The sequence below is a fragment of the Mucor mucedo genome (assembly GCF_025094135.1).
Source record: "Mucor mucedo strain NRRL 3635 chromosome Unknown EV154scaffold_305, whole genome shotgun sequence".
Taxonomy (NCBI): Eukaryota; Fungi; Mucoromycota; class Mucoromycetes; order Mucorales; family Mucoraceae; genus Mucor; species Mucor mucedo.
The window spans coordinates 8542-26032 of NW_026252589.1; the positions used below are offsets into that span (position 1 = coordinate 8542).

The window sequence follows — 17491 nt, forward strand, 5'->3', positions numbered from 1 at the left end:
TGTAATACTTCATACAAAAGATCATATGATGGATTAATAATATGATAGATTTTTTAATTAAGGTAATGTCACTACTGTACTGAAGTTTTAAGATAGGATATTTATCGTAAGAGTGGCTTGTGATTCTGCGATTCTCGTGGATATCTCCGATTCTTAATTATTCATGCTTAATTTTCGACAACATTTGCGATTCCCGTGTAACAGAAAGAGGTATAAAACCTTTTGCATTCTACACAATTATCATGCACAATTAATTTATTATTAACAAAATGCTTTTGGGAGAACTCAGCAATTCAAGTATTACCATGGCCCCCATGTTCCGCATCACGTCTAGACATGTGTCTATGGAAGCCAAGGCTGTCGACTCGGGTGTCAATGTCAAGTTGTTTACCTCAAACCCAGTTTTTCAGTATTACTTTTTGAGATTTTGTTCTGTTGGGGCAAAGCACTATATCACTGGTAATTTTCAGTCATATCAATTCCAAAAATTTGAAGTAACACTTCTTTTATTAAAAGGACCTTTGAATATCACTGCTTTCACTTTTGATGACTCTAACAGAGCATTTTGTAGTGTCAAATTGAATGTCCATAACATCAGACCTTTGGCCATTACCGACGAAGAGGGAAACATCATTCCCACAGACGCAACAAGAATCAGACTTCGTGATATTGAGTCGTTACCCTTGACGAAGTTCAAATATCTGGTTCACAAGTATGTGTGGTAAAATATCAGCAATGATAAGATTGTTTTTGGCAATACCTCAGAGAAGGGTACACACAATTTGGACTCTTTCGCCAAGGCTCTGTCGACCATGCATGACGCTTTAGGTACGCAAATATATGTTCTATTCGCTTATTATGAGAAGTAATACTCACATTTATTTATTTTATCAAATAGTGAACAAGAAACTTATCGTTGGTGGATTTAATCCAGTTTCAACGACCGAAAACATTTCTCGTGCTGAAACCAATGCCTATGGTAGGCCTGTACGCAGGACCACACAGACCGTCTACTCTTACAATCTTGAAGTTAAGAGAACTGATTGGAGTGATCCAGCCTTCACTCTTCAGAATCTTCCGAACGAAAATCTTCCTTTCCCTGTTTCCACCTTTTTGAATAGAGATGCCATGGATTGTTAACTTTGCAGTCTTTACAATAAAGTTTTGCATGAATCGCACATGATGTTACTTATAAAATCTAATTATACAAGTGATTGATAAACAAAAACGTGCAATATGTAAATATACGTTTACTGTAATACTATTAGTAGTGCAGCATGTAACATTTTGGATAACATTGAACAGTATATAAATGCACTACCACAAAATAAAATCTTTCTTCATTAATTAACAAATTGTTTTAAAACATGTTCTTCTCATTCCGTGTTGGTGATAGAAATCTTTCTAGTTTTTCCAAAGTACAGCAAAAGCAAATCAATGACTTTCAAAAGTTTATTAATGAAAAACCCAATGGTTTCTGCTGTGTATGTATGAAGGTTTTATATCCAGAAGAAGAAAAGTTTCGTTTTATCAGAGAGCCCGATGCTTTACCCTGTGTTGACTGGAATTTGCAACCAAAAATGTGTCCCTCCAATGACACCAGGTATATGGTTTGTGTTACTCATTTCAAAACTGAAGAAGAAAAGTTCATCAAGTACACGTATCCAGGTTGGTTAATAAAATTACGGATGCATTCATAGGACTAATTTGTAACCAAATTTAATTAGGCGAAACTCTCCCTCAAACCAAAGACTTAAACTACAGAGAAAAGTTCGTATTGTCCCCTATAAAACTGATGTCTCAAATAACAAGAAAAACAACATTGTACAACGGTCGAATTGGTCATTATGAGCTTAAGGGTTCCGTTTATAACACAAATAACTTTGAATTTGCCGATATGGCCTACGGTGGTACTCTCAGTCTTTTTTTTCAACGTGGTGATCCAGCCACTATTAATAAAATCAAGGTCACTGCTGCTTATGAGGCTCTCCAAAAGGTTAATCCTCTTATTGCTCGTTATAGTATGCCCAAGCTTATGTACCCTTTGGTCAATTACCATGTCTATGAGAACAGCAAATTTATTGGTGCTACTGATGGATGGAGAAACAATGCACTCTTTGCAAAAGATGATACAAACCCCCAAGCTACTGATGTAGAGTTTAAAGATCTGATTATCGGAGAAGATAGCGTTGGAAAATATGTGAGGTACTCACATCCAAGTTTGATTGCTTTGCTGTTCCCAGATCTTTTTCCCCATTCTAAAGGTCACTATTCTATGGTTCCATCAAATGTACCTGAATTTGAGAACTTGACTGGAATTTATGGTATTCCGGAAAATCGTGGTGGTGTAGCTGGCACTACATTAAATGGTGAAACACTAGCCAGCTTTGCTAAAAGTCGTTTAATGTTAAAAGATCGTCGATTTGCAATGGATCCATCTTTTCTCTTTTTTATGCTTGATTCCATAGAGAAAAAAAATATTGCTTCCGCCAATAGGTTCGTCGTATCTACAAAAGGCAGAGGAAATTTGAAAAAAAGAGACATTGTAGACAGTGTTACTAAACAGCTCAACAAGAATATTGTGTCAACGGTGTTGCGGCCAATAATAATGTGGCTTGTTGTTACACAGGATAGGATCTTTCCTATAAATACGCTTGCTTTTTTTCATTTTTTAATAAAGATTCTTTAGTTTTGTCTTCACCTAAACTTGGGATGTATCTTGTAATTGATACTAGTAGTATTTCCTCCGCTTTTTGTTGCTGTTTGTTGTCTATTGTAAATTATACAATCACATCATCTTCTTACATAAACCCGTCGTAAACTCTTTTCTCTTTAACATCTAAGAACTATATTCTCTTCTCATCTCTCACTGTATTATTATCGATTTGCATTTTATTGTCTTATCCATATATTTTATCGTCTAAGATCACTACAGAAATACTCTTAATAAATAATAAAACTAAGTTGACAACTAAAAGTCTAGTGCTCACTATCACAATTGTTATATAATAATAATTGTCCATTTTTAAATCTAAATCCGTACTAGCGCTATATCAACGGTCCCCCCCCCCCAAATTCGTTCATCCTATGCGTACAAGCGAAAAAATTTCTTGGACTTGCAATGTATTTTTGAAAACCTTGGTTCACCACAACTTTTTTTGACTTTCTCATGTGACGACAAGAGCAGCGATTTCAAAGGTTTAGGTGATGCACAAAATCCTTGGGAAGATCCAATTTTGTTTTCTCTTCATTTTAAAAGAAAATGGCAGAAACTTTTTCAGAAGCACATTCTTAAAGACTTTGCTGATCAAATCGGAGGTATCCAGGAGTATAGTTGGGTCATGGAGATACAAGTCAGAGGTAGTCCTCACATTCACTGTGTACGTTGGACTGTAAAAAACGTTCAAGAGCTTATCAATCTCAACATGGTTCATACTGTTGTGATCGAGCTTATATACAGATATAACTCCATCATCAATTCTTTCTTTCTTATTTGATAACCTTTCTATAAATCATTATTGCATTACTCTTTAAATCAAATACATGCTATTACACTCTATTTACTACGCATTGATTACTCATCAACATATAGAAAACAATAGTCATACATTTATTCCAAATAATACAATCCAATGATATGATCGCTCGTCAATAACAAGATTCTCGAAGGTACCATGAGATGCTCGATCTTTAATTTACAATACGCCTATTGTATATTTGACAGGTTTCACTTTAATGATTGATATTTAGCCAGGCCTGAATATGTATATAAAGAACCCAATTTATTGTATAATAAAGACTTTAGTTTATTTTTGCAGTTTGATAATTTTACTTCGTCAAATTTCTTTATTTTTATTCTTAATTCGTAGCTTTATCTCTCGAATTTCTCACATACTTGGTTTCCATCCGGCACGTCTTTTGATGACCCTTTGTTACACGGACTTGTAAACAGACTTCAGATCCACAAGTGTAATCTCAAGTAAGTGAACCCAAACTGATTTAAATGTACGATAATTAATTTTTTATGGCCACTTTTAGTTATTGCAAACGAGGTGACCCATTGAGGAAGTGTCGTTTTGGATTTCCCAAGCCATACGCTCCTGAGACTGAAATGGATGCTGATCATCGTTGCACTTATAGGCGTGATGTTGGTGATGGAATGGTGAATAACTACAATCCGTATCTTTTGGCCACTTTTCGAACTAGCATGGACATTCAGTATAACGATGGTCCTCAAGCTGTACGATATCTAGCCAAGTATCTTGCCAAAGATGATTATGAAGCCAAGGTTTTATTGAAAATTTTTCAACAAAAAAATTCTGTGTATTATAAGAAAACGTCCTTTGTGTCTGAAAAAGATCACTATACAACGAGAATTGTTGGCTCAGTTGAGGCGGCATATGATGTGATGGGGTGGCATAAACATAGGAATTCAAGAGGCGTTATTTTTTTAAACACCAATCTCGTAACTCAAGATACAAGACGAATTAAAAGTGATATCAAGGATTTGGATGAAAACACTACCGAAATATACATGCGAACTCACTTTGGTCAATTTCGACTCATCGTTTTGTGACGAAGAAACTAATTTTTTTTTTTTTTTTTTTTTTTAGAAATCTATGAAAAGAGATCCGGTGCAAAAGTTGTTAAATTTCCTGATTTTTTTTGTTTCTATACCAGGGCTGCTGGTACCAACGATGATTCTGATGAAAGACCTGAGGTTCTAGCAGATGAAATTGATCACGTTGCCACCGATTTCCATGATAGCGATTTACCTAAAATTGTTTATTCGGGTAAAGATGAATATGTTTTAAAACGTGGTAAACGGCTCTTCTGGCGAACATTCAACCAAAGTGAAATGAACGGTAAAAATTTTTACTATCAGCAAATTGTCTTGAAATATCCAATTTTCAATACGACATTTGAAAAGCTTAAGGAGCCTTTTGGCACATGGCGAGGTAATTAATTGTAATCTTTTAAATTATCTTTTGAGCTAAAATTTTTATCCGTACTCAGATTTTTATGAGCACCTGGTAAATCTTGAAGTTGGGGGTATTACTTTAAGTAGATATGTAAATATTCAAAATCTTAACGACGTTGCCGATGTAGAACGAGGACTTCAAGTTTACAGAGACGAACTTCGGGTTATGTTGAGTAGTGCAAAAGGAGATCAGAAGAGCCTGTACAATCAGTTAATCAGAGAAATAAAAATTAATTCTGCTGCTTTTGTTTCTGGTGCTGCTGGTACTTGAAAATCGTATGTTCTTCGTATGCTAGAAAGATACTTCCGCTTGAAAGGGTATAAGGTTTGTCAGAAATAAAATATCTGTCAAGCTTTTTTAGTTAATAAATCCCATTAAAAATAGGGCTTCAAATTAGCTCTAACCGGTGTAGCCGCTCATAATATCACAGGTCTCACCCTGCATCGTTTTTTTGGCATTACCAACAAGTCAATGGTACCAAATTATCAGTCACTGGATCACTATGTCAAGTTATATCCAAAGTTATTGCTTTTGGTAGATGAATACTCCATGATCAGTTCAAAGATGTTAGATTCCATAAATGAAGCACTTATAAAGTCAACTCAACGATCTTCTATAATGGGTGGTGTCAAGACAATTTTTTTTGGTGATATAGCTCAACTTTTACCTGTTCAAAAACATGAAGGAACAATGTGGCAGTCAGAAATTTATAATTCCGTCAACAGATACAATTTAGCTGACCCTATCCGCCAAAAAGAAATCCGGTTTATGGAAATCTTAGATAAAGTTCGATTATACAATTTTGACCAATCAGTCATTGAATGTATCAACGAAAGAACCATCTTAAAATCCAATTTACCAATGTATTGTTTGCGCCTGTATACAACCAGAAATAGAGTAAGAAATGCAAACGAAAAAGATTACGCTGAATTTCCGGGTGAAGGCTGCGCCATTGAATCCCACGATAGATATATTGGAAACAAAGGTACAGCATCTCCAGCATTGAAAGATACACGGTTACTACAGTTTCTCTATTTAAAAATGTTGATATGCCAATCATGTTAATTCAAAACTTAAACACTGCGCATGGTTGGGTCAACGGTACAATCGCTACTATCGAATTTATCGAAGGTGATAATATCTGCTTAAAAAAAAAAAATCCGAAATTCAGATGGTTTAGAAGAAGAGAAAATTTACTGGATCCAACGAATCACAAGACAAGTACCTGGTACCAGCTACACCCGATCCCAATTTCCGATTGTACCTGACTTTGCGTCAACAATCCACAAATCTGAAAGTGCCACCATTGATTGCGTTGGTATTCATCTGGATGACATGCTCACCCATGGTCAGCTGTATGTTGCAATGTCTCGAGTTCCGAAAATGGAAGAATTATATTTTTTTGGAGCCGATTTACCTATATGTATCAAAAGAAGATACGGGTGTGAAGCAGATGCAGTTGAAATTATTAGAAAAAGAAGAAAACCCGTATAGCAAATATGCTCACGCTACTCTGATGCATACATTTTTAATTCAAACATATAACAAGTATACTTTAACCAAACACTATCAATATCTTTTAAAATAAAAACCATATCATAATATCAAGGCTTGAGCGGCGCACGTCAGATTAGCCTATTTCCTTTTGTGGACCCCATTTACCCTTTCTAGGATCCCCGTTAGGGGGTCCTTTAGCTTACCGTCCCGGGAGGGACGGCGAGGATTAGCATTGATTGGCCAAAATAATGTAAAACATGAAATTGCGTTAATTATTAAATTCTTAGTCATAAGAGCTTAATGTATAAAGTAGTGTAATCAACAATTGAATACCTCATAATAAAGATTTTAAAGATCCAGTGCTATTTTTCAAGAACGGACATTATAATAACAATAACAAGAACGTGAAAAAAAACAGATCAAAGCACATTTAATAAAATTCACTACCATGCAGGACGGATTTTTTTATTGTTTTGTTAAAACCTTTAACAGAAATGACTAAACACAACGAACTTGTTAACCTTATAACTAACTTAAAAGAACAGAATAGCCAGGTTTTACAACTAAAACGAGAGCTAAAAACCAAAGTGGAGGCACTTGAAGCAAAGGTGGACTCATTGGCTGGCGCAAATGATATTTTGAACGCAAGTCTTTCCGAGTGTATAAACAGAACATCGAACAGTAGCGATGACAATTGTGCAGGATTTGTACGTATACCTGAGCCATCCGAGTTAAACAAAAGGGAGGCAATAAGACAATTGATAAAAAAGTATGTAACTGATGACGAAGCTGTATACCATTTTATTTTAAAAGAATGTCGCCAAAACATTACGAGTATCAAGGCTAAATATCCAAATACTAACTGGGGGGAATTGAACGTAAACATAAAAGATTCTTTAATATCAAAAACCACTGGCATTATCGTCGAGACAAATGCAGAGTTACACTTTCTGAAAAGCTGTCAACGCTTATGGCCTGTAAGATTCATCTGTCAACAGCATTGGAGCTCAAAATCAAGCAAGTTCAGACGCAACAACAAAAATAATAATAATAGTACTGATGATAACAGTACCACTCCTCCGAATGTTCCCAGTTTAGAAGAAGAGGTATGCTGATATTGATGTTTTTTTATAACTGTCATTGCTTACTATTTTTATTATTTTTACAGCAGAATTAAGCCGATGCATGTAAGAATTTTTCCAAAAAAAAACTGGTCCTTCATTAGCTGGAACATTTTTGGTTTATAAAATGAAAAACAAAATGTGAATAAATGGGAGGGGAAATAGCGATACCATAAAATAAATCCAAAAAATACTACATAAATATAGGACATAAAAGTATCATCATTTACATGAAACTTACGTATACGAAACTATATTGTAAAAAATATGGTAAAATAACGGTAATAAAAAGACATTAAAATTGACACTTTTTACCATATTTCTGAACATAAATTTATTTTCTCAAGGACATAATTTTTACAGAAAAAAGCCATATTTTTTTTTCCTGTGAATAGTTCTCTCAATGGATTAGCTACCCAGAGAAAAAATAGAACAGCTATTAATATAAATGGTTCATTTACGTATATATTGATATAGTTATGCTGCTGATAAAGAGTACAAAAAAATATTGTATGAATTAATGGATACCTAGCTTCTACAACCAAATATACAAATATCGAAATTCCATTCTATATTTGAAATCGTAATTTATTCATTACAAAGATAATGAATAAATGATCAACTATTATGTTCTATTGCCAATTACACTTGACAAACAAGTATGCATCTTTTATAGTAACCGTTGCATGATATGATCAATAAGTGTCTCGTAATACTAAAGATTTATTAGGATACTCATGCTCCCGATTCACTGATATGGGACAACGTTAACTGGAAACAATTCTAACGAGTAGTATTCATTTAACCCAAGTCGGGAAACAAAGTATAGATCTATTCCAAAACCAGAAGGGTTGACTCATCATTAAAACTCAGGAGAGTTATGCAATATAAATAGGATCAATTATTTCATAGCAGCAGAGTTCTTTTAGTCTATTTTTACCTCTAATAAAAATATATTTTTAGGTAATATTTTGTCAAATACCACAAAAATGATTCAAGATATCGTAAGTTAATAATGGAAGCTTTTAAATGATTATGATAAAAGCAATAGTAATCACCAGTTTATTATCTATAGTTATTTAACGAAAGATGAGTATGCGATTCAAGCCTTTACAATTTTAAGAAGCATGAGCTCGTTTAGTACAATGTTTCTTTTACAATTAATGCAACAAGAAGCAAGGTGAGTAGATAGATTATGTATTATTTGTCAATCAATAATAATCCGCATACACTCGCCTCTAACTATTGTTTTTGATGTCCACAACCATGAACAAATAAAAGGTACAACAAGAACACAACAGTACCCCATGGAAACACTTGATAAGCCTGAAGATTCTAGCTCTTCTGAGCAAAGTACAACATCGTCTGAACCCAATAATACTGATATTGTCCTTCCCTCGACCAATAACAGATACAATATTAATTAATTTGACGTATCTTTGGCTTTCTACACCTTCCAATTGATCACAAGTAATAACTTCGATACCATTAATATTGAATCAAACGTCTCACACATGTTGTAAGTATATGGAAAAGATATATATATATATAGGAGAAAAAAAATAGAATTACTAACACCAGTTCATCTCAGGGCTTTGTCATCAATTTTTCTTATCCAACGAGAAAAATGGCATCCAGATCTGATTGGGGTTTTTACAGAAGAAAAATTGAAGGATATTTTCGATGACCAATGCAAGCGTTTCAGCATCAGAAAATACAGTCGCACGTGTATCAACAACATTGATAGTATTTCAAGTTTAATCAACGTAGATTATCATGCATATGAGATAAAAGAATAATTAAAGATATTAATGACTTTTATCTTTCTGTAGAATGTCAAAAATGATCTCATCACAGGAGAAGAAGGCATTGTTCAAGCATACAAATTAGGATTTACACCATCCCCATTATCGATAACAACAACAATAACCGCACCACTCATTAGTACTGATATTGATGTGACTACCCTTGCCACTCCTACTTCCTCAACATTACCAGAACAGCAGCCATCAAATCATTAACAAGCACCAGCATGTCCATTATCACGCCTTCCAAGGAATATTAGCAAGCTTTTGAAATGTGTGGCCAAACTGTAAGTAATTTAATTTTTATTTATTTAATACTGGTGAGGAAGGATAAAAGTTTTAAATAATTTTCGTTCTTTATAGGATCGAAAAGTTGCCCAATCAAGATGTTAAGGAGGATGTCCTAGAATCTGAGTTATGCCAAAGATACATTGATCCTATACTGTCTGGATTATTTGATAATCCAGATAAGGGCATTCTGTTTAGATGGTATGTGTACACGATTGGTTTGTTATTCAAATGATATTGATTATTTTCAATGCTTATAAATAGGACGAGTGTTACAAATGAAGAATCGAAAAAACGGACTTATAACAAAGCAGCGTCCCGACAGTATAATCACCAGCTTGGATGGACTCTATTATGGACCATCGTTAGGATTTGTTGAAGTTAAAAGCGTCAAAAGAAGAAATGATAAGTCTGCAACATCAAACGACCTTGTTCGAATTGGATTATTGACTAAAAATTCTATTGATCGATCAAACGCAAATGGTTGCCTTGGAATACAAGTAATAGGCAAGTATTAAACAGTCAGAAAGTTGAAATTAAATAAACACTTGAAACTTGCATTCTAAACATTATTTGAGGCTTAACAATCAATTTCTTTATTACAAAACTCGTTGCAGATGGAATGTATATCATGTTTGACTTGTACAGCATAAAAGCACCATCATCAAAAAAATCACTTCAAGGATTTGTTGCGTATTTTGACGAACTCTTGTCTATATTGAATATCTTCGATGAGCATTGCCTTACATTCACTTGCGATACCAGTATTCCAGATTCCTGTAAACGAAAGTCTTTATCCCAAGAAGCATTCGATTCCATTTATCAAAACCAAAAAGCAGTAAACGACGATGTTATACATCCTAAAGAGTGGTACCATCTCAACCTCAACCGTACCGAAATCTGCATAAACAAATGTACTGAAATATGGCAAAAAAAAAAAACTTATGAACGTCCCCCACAATAAAACTCCGTTTCATTTTAAAAAAATTAATTTCATGCATTGTAACGTGCCACCAAGCTTAAATCGACCAAAAATTTTAACTTTTTTTACACCCATTTTTATCATCCAAAAATACTTTTTTTAAAAAAATAAAACGTATAGAATTATTATTCAAGACTTTTTAAAGCCGAATCAATTAATACATTTGTCATTTATTTAAAAAAAAAATTCTCTGATAGTCGGCAAAGTGTGTCGGTAATAAAAAATTTAAGCGGGGAAGTATATGTAGGCATAAATTTTTGAAACACGCGTAATTTTTCATGTATATTTTTTAAACTCAGAATAGCCTTTTAACCAATAACATTGTACCAAACCCGTAAATTCATATATTTTTCTTTGAGAGCTATGAACTCGATCAGTTTTTGGTTTAAATGTACAGGAGTACTTTTATATTATTATTATTCAATTAAACAATATTTGTATACGTTTTGTTTTTAAATTTTATTTATAAAAAACTCTTTTTTTTTTACGTTTAGTCAGACGCCTTTTCAATCTAAGAACCCTTGGAATTGGGTTGGGGGAGCAGAGTAGTAAATAAGTGGTGTAACATAAAAAAAATTAATTGAAAGCTATCAAGTCCATCAATTTTATGATCTATGACTTTAAAACAGTTTTAATCTATTTGTATTTTGATTAAGAGTGTTTCTTTACCTTTTGTTTTCAATTTATTATTAAAAACATTGCTCAACGGTAATCAATATGTCGCGCTCTTTTAAAGGTAAGCCGTGAAGCTATTTACGGGAGAGGGGAAAATTTTTCAATTTTTGTAGTCACGCGAGTACAAAATGTTTGAATGCCATGAACTTAGTCAATTTTATGTTCTGTAATTTCGGAAAAGTTTTAAACTGATTATAGTATTATGGGAAACAATTGTATACGATTAGTTTTTTGACTTTGATATTCAAATCGTAATTAATACAAAGACTTAATGCGCCGCTCTTTTAATTTAAGGGAAAAAAAAGAAGCAAATAGAAGGGCCAACCAAATTGACAATGACTCCGCAGTTACCGATCAAATCTGGGTAATATCATAACATGCAATTTTGTGACGCGCTGGTTTACTTCTTTATACTTGTCACTTTGTTATAATTGAATAATGCCTCCACTCAACGCAAGACAACGTGCTTTCAAAAATAGAAAACAATGTGCTGATGGTAAACTTGCTTCCGAACCTATTGTTGAAAACGACTGGGAAGATATTAATGACAATGAAACCGCAATTGATTTGGATGATTTGAGAAGTTTTGCAGAATCACATAATTATCAAAAGACAATCAACAACGCACTGGTTGATAATACCTTGGCTGGAAACAGACCAAAAACGTATCAAGGCACCTCTAGAACATCGGTTTGGAGAAACAAGAAGGAACTTAAAGCTGTTGATATCAAACAAAAATTAATCAGCTTTGGTTTTGTCCCTGTTACTGTTGCTCCAAACACCGCCAATCCTGTTTTAAGCCGCAGCCAAAAGGAGATAATCAACATCCACAAGATGTTAGATAAATTACAGGAGTTTATTAAACCTGTAATGAATTTGAAATCAGAAGACAGCAAGATTTTAGCTTATAATTTTGTACGTTACTCATCAATCAACCTTTATTTTCTTAAAAGACTTGAAGGATTAAACGTTGGAGACGCTTCAGCTGATGCTGCTCGGTGTTTTTGGAGACATAATTATCAGCCGTATCGTGCTAAGACTATTGTTAAGTGGGCTAAGGAGTTTTTGCGCGATCATAAGCTTTCTGATCATTCCCAAGGCAAACACAGCAAAAGAAAGTGTTTTCTTAACGATTCTGACGTAAAGACCATGGTTCTCGAAGAAATTCGAAAGACCAAGCCAGCCGAACGGTCATTAGTTGTTATCAAAAAGTATATTGAAGATGTAGTTGTTCCGTCTCTTTTGGGTGTTGCCAACCGAACCGTTTCTGAAACAACAATCAGCAAGTACTTATACGAATGGGGATATTCATATAGAAAGAACAAAAAAATGATATACTTTGATGGTCATGAACGTGAAGATGTGGTAGCATACCGTGAAGTATGGTCAAGACGTATGATGAAGTATATGGAAAAGATGGACTTCTATGCTGGTGACAACGAAGAGAATATTCTCGAGCCTTCCTTGGAAGAAGGTGAAAAAAAAATTGTATTTGTGACACAAGATGAAAGCACCTTCTACGCCAATGATGGAAAAAATGATCTTTGGCTCGAGGATGGTGAAAACCACATTCGTAAGAAGGGACCTGGATCTTCCATTATGATCAGTGAGTTTCAGTGTCCCTGTCATGGTACGATGAAAATCAAAAATTGGACTTCCAGGACAATCTTCAAGGCTGGAGATAGCAGAGAAGGTTGGTGGACCTACAAGCATATGGTTGAACAGCTTGAGGAGAATGTGATTGGCCTTTTTGATGCACTGCATCCGGATTGTACTGCTGTTTTTCTGTTTGACAATAGCTCAAACCACGGAGCATATTCCGATGAAGCTCTTGTGGTTAACAGAATGACCTTGAACGAAAAGGTTTGGCCGGTCACTAACAAGTATCAGTTTCACGATACCGTTGTCACTTTGACAAATGGTGAGGTTCTTGAACAGTCCTTTTTTTACGAGGCTGTTACAAAAACTACCAGCAAAAAAAACAGTACCAAAACCAAGACAGTACGCTACTTTAAAGGAATTAAAAAAATTTTGCAGGAGAGAAGACAATGGATCGGCCATGACATCGAAGGCAAAGCTTGGAAGTTGGATTGTGGATCTCCAGTCATAGCACCCAGCAAGATTTGTTGTGCTCGTCATTTCTTGGGATCTCGCCCGGATTTCTGTAACCAGAAGTCAGCCCTTCAAGAAGTAGTAGAGGATGCGGGGCACATCTTTGAGCTATATCCAAAGTACCACTGTGAGTGTAATTGGATTGAAATGTATTGGGGCGGAGCAAAGCGGGAGGCTCGCCTTAAATGCGATTACACTTTCAAGTCTTTGGAACAAAATATAGACTCTTTCTTGGACAAGGCTGGTGGAATTGCTCGTATCAGAAGATACTTTAGACGAGCAACAGAATATATCGAAGCATACAGTAAATGTAGAGACGGCCGTGAGGTGGTACAAGCAGTCAAAAAATTTGCTGAAAAGAAGTACCTTTCGCACAGAAAAATTAGAATCCCTGCGGATTTAGACCGCGAATAAAAACTATTTTTAACTTTTTTTTTCTATATATATATAATAAGTAGACTTCAAATGCTTTACTTTATTTTTGTTCTGTCTAATGTCGAGGGGGGAGGACTATGGTAAAAAAAAAAAAAAAAAAAAAAAAAAAAAAAACGCAGGATCAACATTGCAATTGCGAAAAAAAAATTTTGAAACAATTTCAAAATTTGGTCGATTTAAGCTTGGTGGCACGTTAGTTAACATGTAAACCATCCTACGAACTCATTCGCTTATAAGAAGTGTATCCCATAACAGTCATAAAGAGTTTCGAGCTATTTGTTATTAAAAATTAAAAAAGAAAGTATGGAAATCTAATAATGGGTAATGTGTCTGCCAAATCACATAGCGTATACGTAATAAAAGTAGATGTAATTGACATACATGGAAATAGTCTGTATCACAGATTTATCGCTAAATAAAGTAACAAGATCCAGTGACATTGAAAGGATCTAAATATACCCATTCCGACGTAAGAACACAAACTTGACTTGTGTATTCGACAGTCAAAGAAGAAATTTATTGATGACTAATTACTGTCAAATATGAAATTAGTTTTCAGCTGTCATGTAGTATAAATAGACCCCAAAATATCATCTTAACATCTTGGTCAATAAATTTTTAAAGGAATTCTAAACGTACTTATGTACTTTGTTTTATTTTTTATTTTATTTTTTATTTTATTAAATCACACTACAGGTTTATTACAATGTGTCCACTGGCTTTTATGACGGCCTTGAATCTGTCTGGCATTGATCTTTGACCATTCATCTTTTATAACGGCTTCAAGCCGTTCCATAGAGATAATCTGGTTTACGAGATTATATACCCTCCTTTTGAAGTGTGCCCATACACGCTCAACGGGGTTGAGATCAGGGCTATTGGGAGGCCAGAAGTCAAAACCATCAATCATTATTATTTCTTTGTAACTACCTGTATGACTAGTAGCGTTATCTTCTTGATAAAAAAAGTCATGCCCAGTTGTCTTACTTTCTTTTTCTAGCCAAGGAAGCAAATAGTTTTCCAAACAGCTGACATACGTTTATTGATTGATACTGCTGTTGTATATCAACTTAATTCAATAAAGTAAAATATAAAAATAAAGAAAATGTGGTGATCTGCTATATTGTTGCTACATTAAATAAACCTATATCTATGACATCAATACATTAACGGCCCTCACAAGCAACAAAATTATTTTTTTAAAGATCCCGATTAAGGACTTTATTATTTTTTTTTTTTTTTGTGAAAGGTTACTTCAGACTTCCAAAAGAAAGCTTTTTCCAAAATCCATGACGTTGCTTTTTAATGACCCTTTTTGAACGATTAAAATATAAAGTTCACTCAAAATGCTAACCTATCTGTTATTATTTTTCAAGGACTCTATTGTTTTGATATACTTTTTATTTCTAGAGATAACAAAATGAACCTATCTCAAACTGTTACAGTAGTTGCTGAATCGCAATAAATTTTATTTGGACTTGATTATGGAATCAGACATTTCCACACTTTACCGACAACAAAGTCTCCACTACAGTTTTATTGCATTCTCGATGTTACATGTTGCATCAGATCGTGAAACTCCCAGTGTTGAAGAGGTGCACTACCAGTAGAATTAGCATCGTCTCGTCTGGTTCTGAACGTATCACAGAGGCGAATCCACTTGTTATTCATCGCTGCAAAGTCCCTTCTACGGTTGATAGCGTCACTGGCATTAAAAGCATCTTCCGTTGCCTTGTTCGAATTCAGCTTTGTTTGAGGTGAGCGAATAACACCCACGTTTACAACGTAATCGGAAAACAACTCGATCAAAACGTTGGTGCTTGCTGAATCCCATATGACGATGGTAGTGTACTTTTGGAAAGGCATTTTGTTAAATAAAATTGGATAGTTAAGAATTGGTAAAGAAAAATGAAGAGGATCACAAACACAACTCTTTTATCAAAAAAAACAAAAACAAAAACATTGGTGAGTTCAGTAGCCCAATTTGTCTGATCTTTCATCTGATAGAAGGATTCTGGGGTCGTTGGATTTAAATTCTTTATTGGGATATTTCGAAAATTTTGGCACTGGAGAAAATTCGATGTTATTGTTAATCGCCTATATATATCCATTTAATTTTTTATTCATCTATTTGGCAAAATTGTAACCTTTCACAAAAAAAAATAAAAAAAAAAAAAATAATAAAGTCCTAAATCGGGATCTTTAAAAAAAAAATTTGTTGCTTGTGAGGGCCCTAAGAATGATGAAGGAATCAATTACCCAATATAGATAGTTAGTACTATTATATCACAAGGTTACAAGAACACAGTGACAAAGGCTTACTAAAGATATGGAAGTACAATGTGTCTAAGATGACAGTAATTCCAAGTGTAACATATTTACAAAATAAGCAGTTAAAGGTAACAGGATACACACTGGGAAAATGATAACAACTTCAAAGATACACTAAAGATAGTGGTACAGAAGATAGTCTTTTTTATATAAATACTTGTTCATTTTATTTCATAATAAAGACAATCTTATAAACAGTCTCAAATTACTTACATACTGCCTTATAGTTTTTACTTACCTCAAAACACAACAGCAAATATACAAAAGAAAGGTAAAAAAAGAAAAGAAAGAGAATTAAACAGATAAAATATGGATCTCTTGGTTTTATTCAAAAAAAAATATAAAAAGAATAAAAAGATCCGGCCGCACTCAAGGCTAATCAGCCTTCCCGGGGGCATTTTTCTAATCCGATGTGACACACTTTTCTTTAATATCACATGAGCTTAAACGTATTTGGAACTGAATAATGGATAATGCATATTAAATAATAATATACGTGCTTAAAACGTAGTATATAAGGGTTCATGGTAGCTTGTAAATGAAATGTATAGATCTCTTTCTTAAACAGTATAATTCTAATTTAAGTTATCAATGTATGCACCATTGCTTGTGGCAGAAAGTATATCGCAGATTAGATACCCAATTTTAAATTTTATTTTCAAGAAGGTTGCATAGTTTTGTTTTGTCTGGGGCGTTAAAATTATATTAAAATCTCCAGCAAGAATTATTCATTCGGTTACATTTATACAAGATTCTAATGCAATCAAGCATCATCGTTATTATAGCCTGCTGATATGGAGACTGACAAAACTAAACATCTGCGCATTGAAAACCATTAACTTATATGCCATCTTTGTCCAATTGTTTTAATTGATGTATTATGATGATGGGAGGCTTTGGGTTCAGAGAAACAGAATAGTTTATAAAACACATTCTTCCGAAAGCCCTAGAAGAGAGAAAAAGAAATTGATGACTCTTGATCTTTTGAAACTCCGGAATAAGATGAACCAAAAAAGTGGGACACGAAAAAAAGAAAAACAGTAAAATCGGTTTACAGTGTAAAACCCCCTCTGGGGCCCTTTTTTTGTAATTAAAACTCCGGAATAAATTGAACCAAAAAAGTGGGACACGAAATTTTTCTCGCAGAAAAGCTAAAGGTCATTTTTTGAAAAATGCCCTAACAAAAGTTAAGAAGAAATTCAACTAGAGAACTAAATCTACTGCTTAGACTTATAGCCTATTTATATTTTTCCAATAGTAAAA

The 17491-nt window shown here is 34.0% G+C and overlaps 4 protein-coding genes across 4 annotated transcripts; 3 read left to right on the top strand and 1 right to left on the bottom strand.

Annotated features, from left to right (window-relative positions):
• Window positions 1–1183, top strand: EV154DRAFT_534003 (uncharacterized protein). The gene is made up of 4 exons (XM_051604006.1): window positions 1–459; window positions 517–716; window positions 744–828; window positions 899–1183. The coding sequence occupies exons 1-4, from the start codon at window positions 270–272 to the stop codon at window positions 1138–1140; spliced, it is 717 nt and encodes a 238-aa protein (XP_051450060.1). The 5' UTR covers window positions 1–269; the 3' UTR covers window positions 1141–1183.
• A 7724-nt stretch (window positions 1184–8907) lies between these two features.
• EV154DRAFT_488885 (uncharacterized protein) lies at window positions 8908–10211 on the top strand (the record flags this gene model as incomplete). The annotated part of the gene is made up of 6 exons (XM_051599202.1): window positions 8908–8953; window positions 9167–9366; window positions 9433–9544; window positions 9626–9692; window positions 9769–9911; window positions 9958–10211. The coding sequence occupies 6 exons, from the start codon at window positions 8908–8910 to the stop codon at window positions 10209–10211; spliced, it is 822 nt and encodes a 273-aa protein (XP_051450061.1).
• Window positions 10212–10324: 113 nt separating this feature from the next.
• On the top strand, window positions 10325–10657 carry EV154DRAFT_488886 (uncharacterized protein; the record flags this gene model as incomplete). The annotated part of the gene is made up of 1 exon (XM_051599203.1): window positions 10325–10657. One exon carries the CDS (start codon window positions 10325–10327, stop codon window positions 10655–10657), a length of 333 nt encoding a protein of 110 aa, XP_051450062.1.
• A 4411-nt stretch (window positions 10658–15068) lies between these two features.
• Window positions 15069–16130, bottom strand: EV154DRAFT_557326 (uncharacterized protein). Its single transcript, XM_051605420.1, has one exon. The coding sequence runs from the start codon at window positions 15761–15763 to the stop codon at window positions 15434–15436; it is 330 nt and encodes a 109-aa protein (XP_051450063.1). The 5' UTR covers window positions 15764–16130; the 3' UTR covers window positions 15069–15433.
• Between the last annotated feature and the right edge of the window lie 1361 nt (window positions 16131–17491).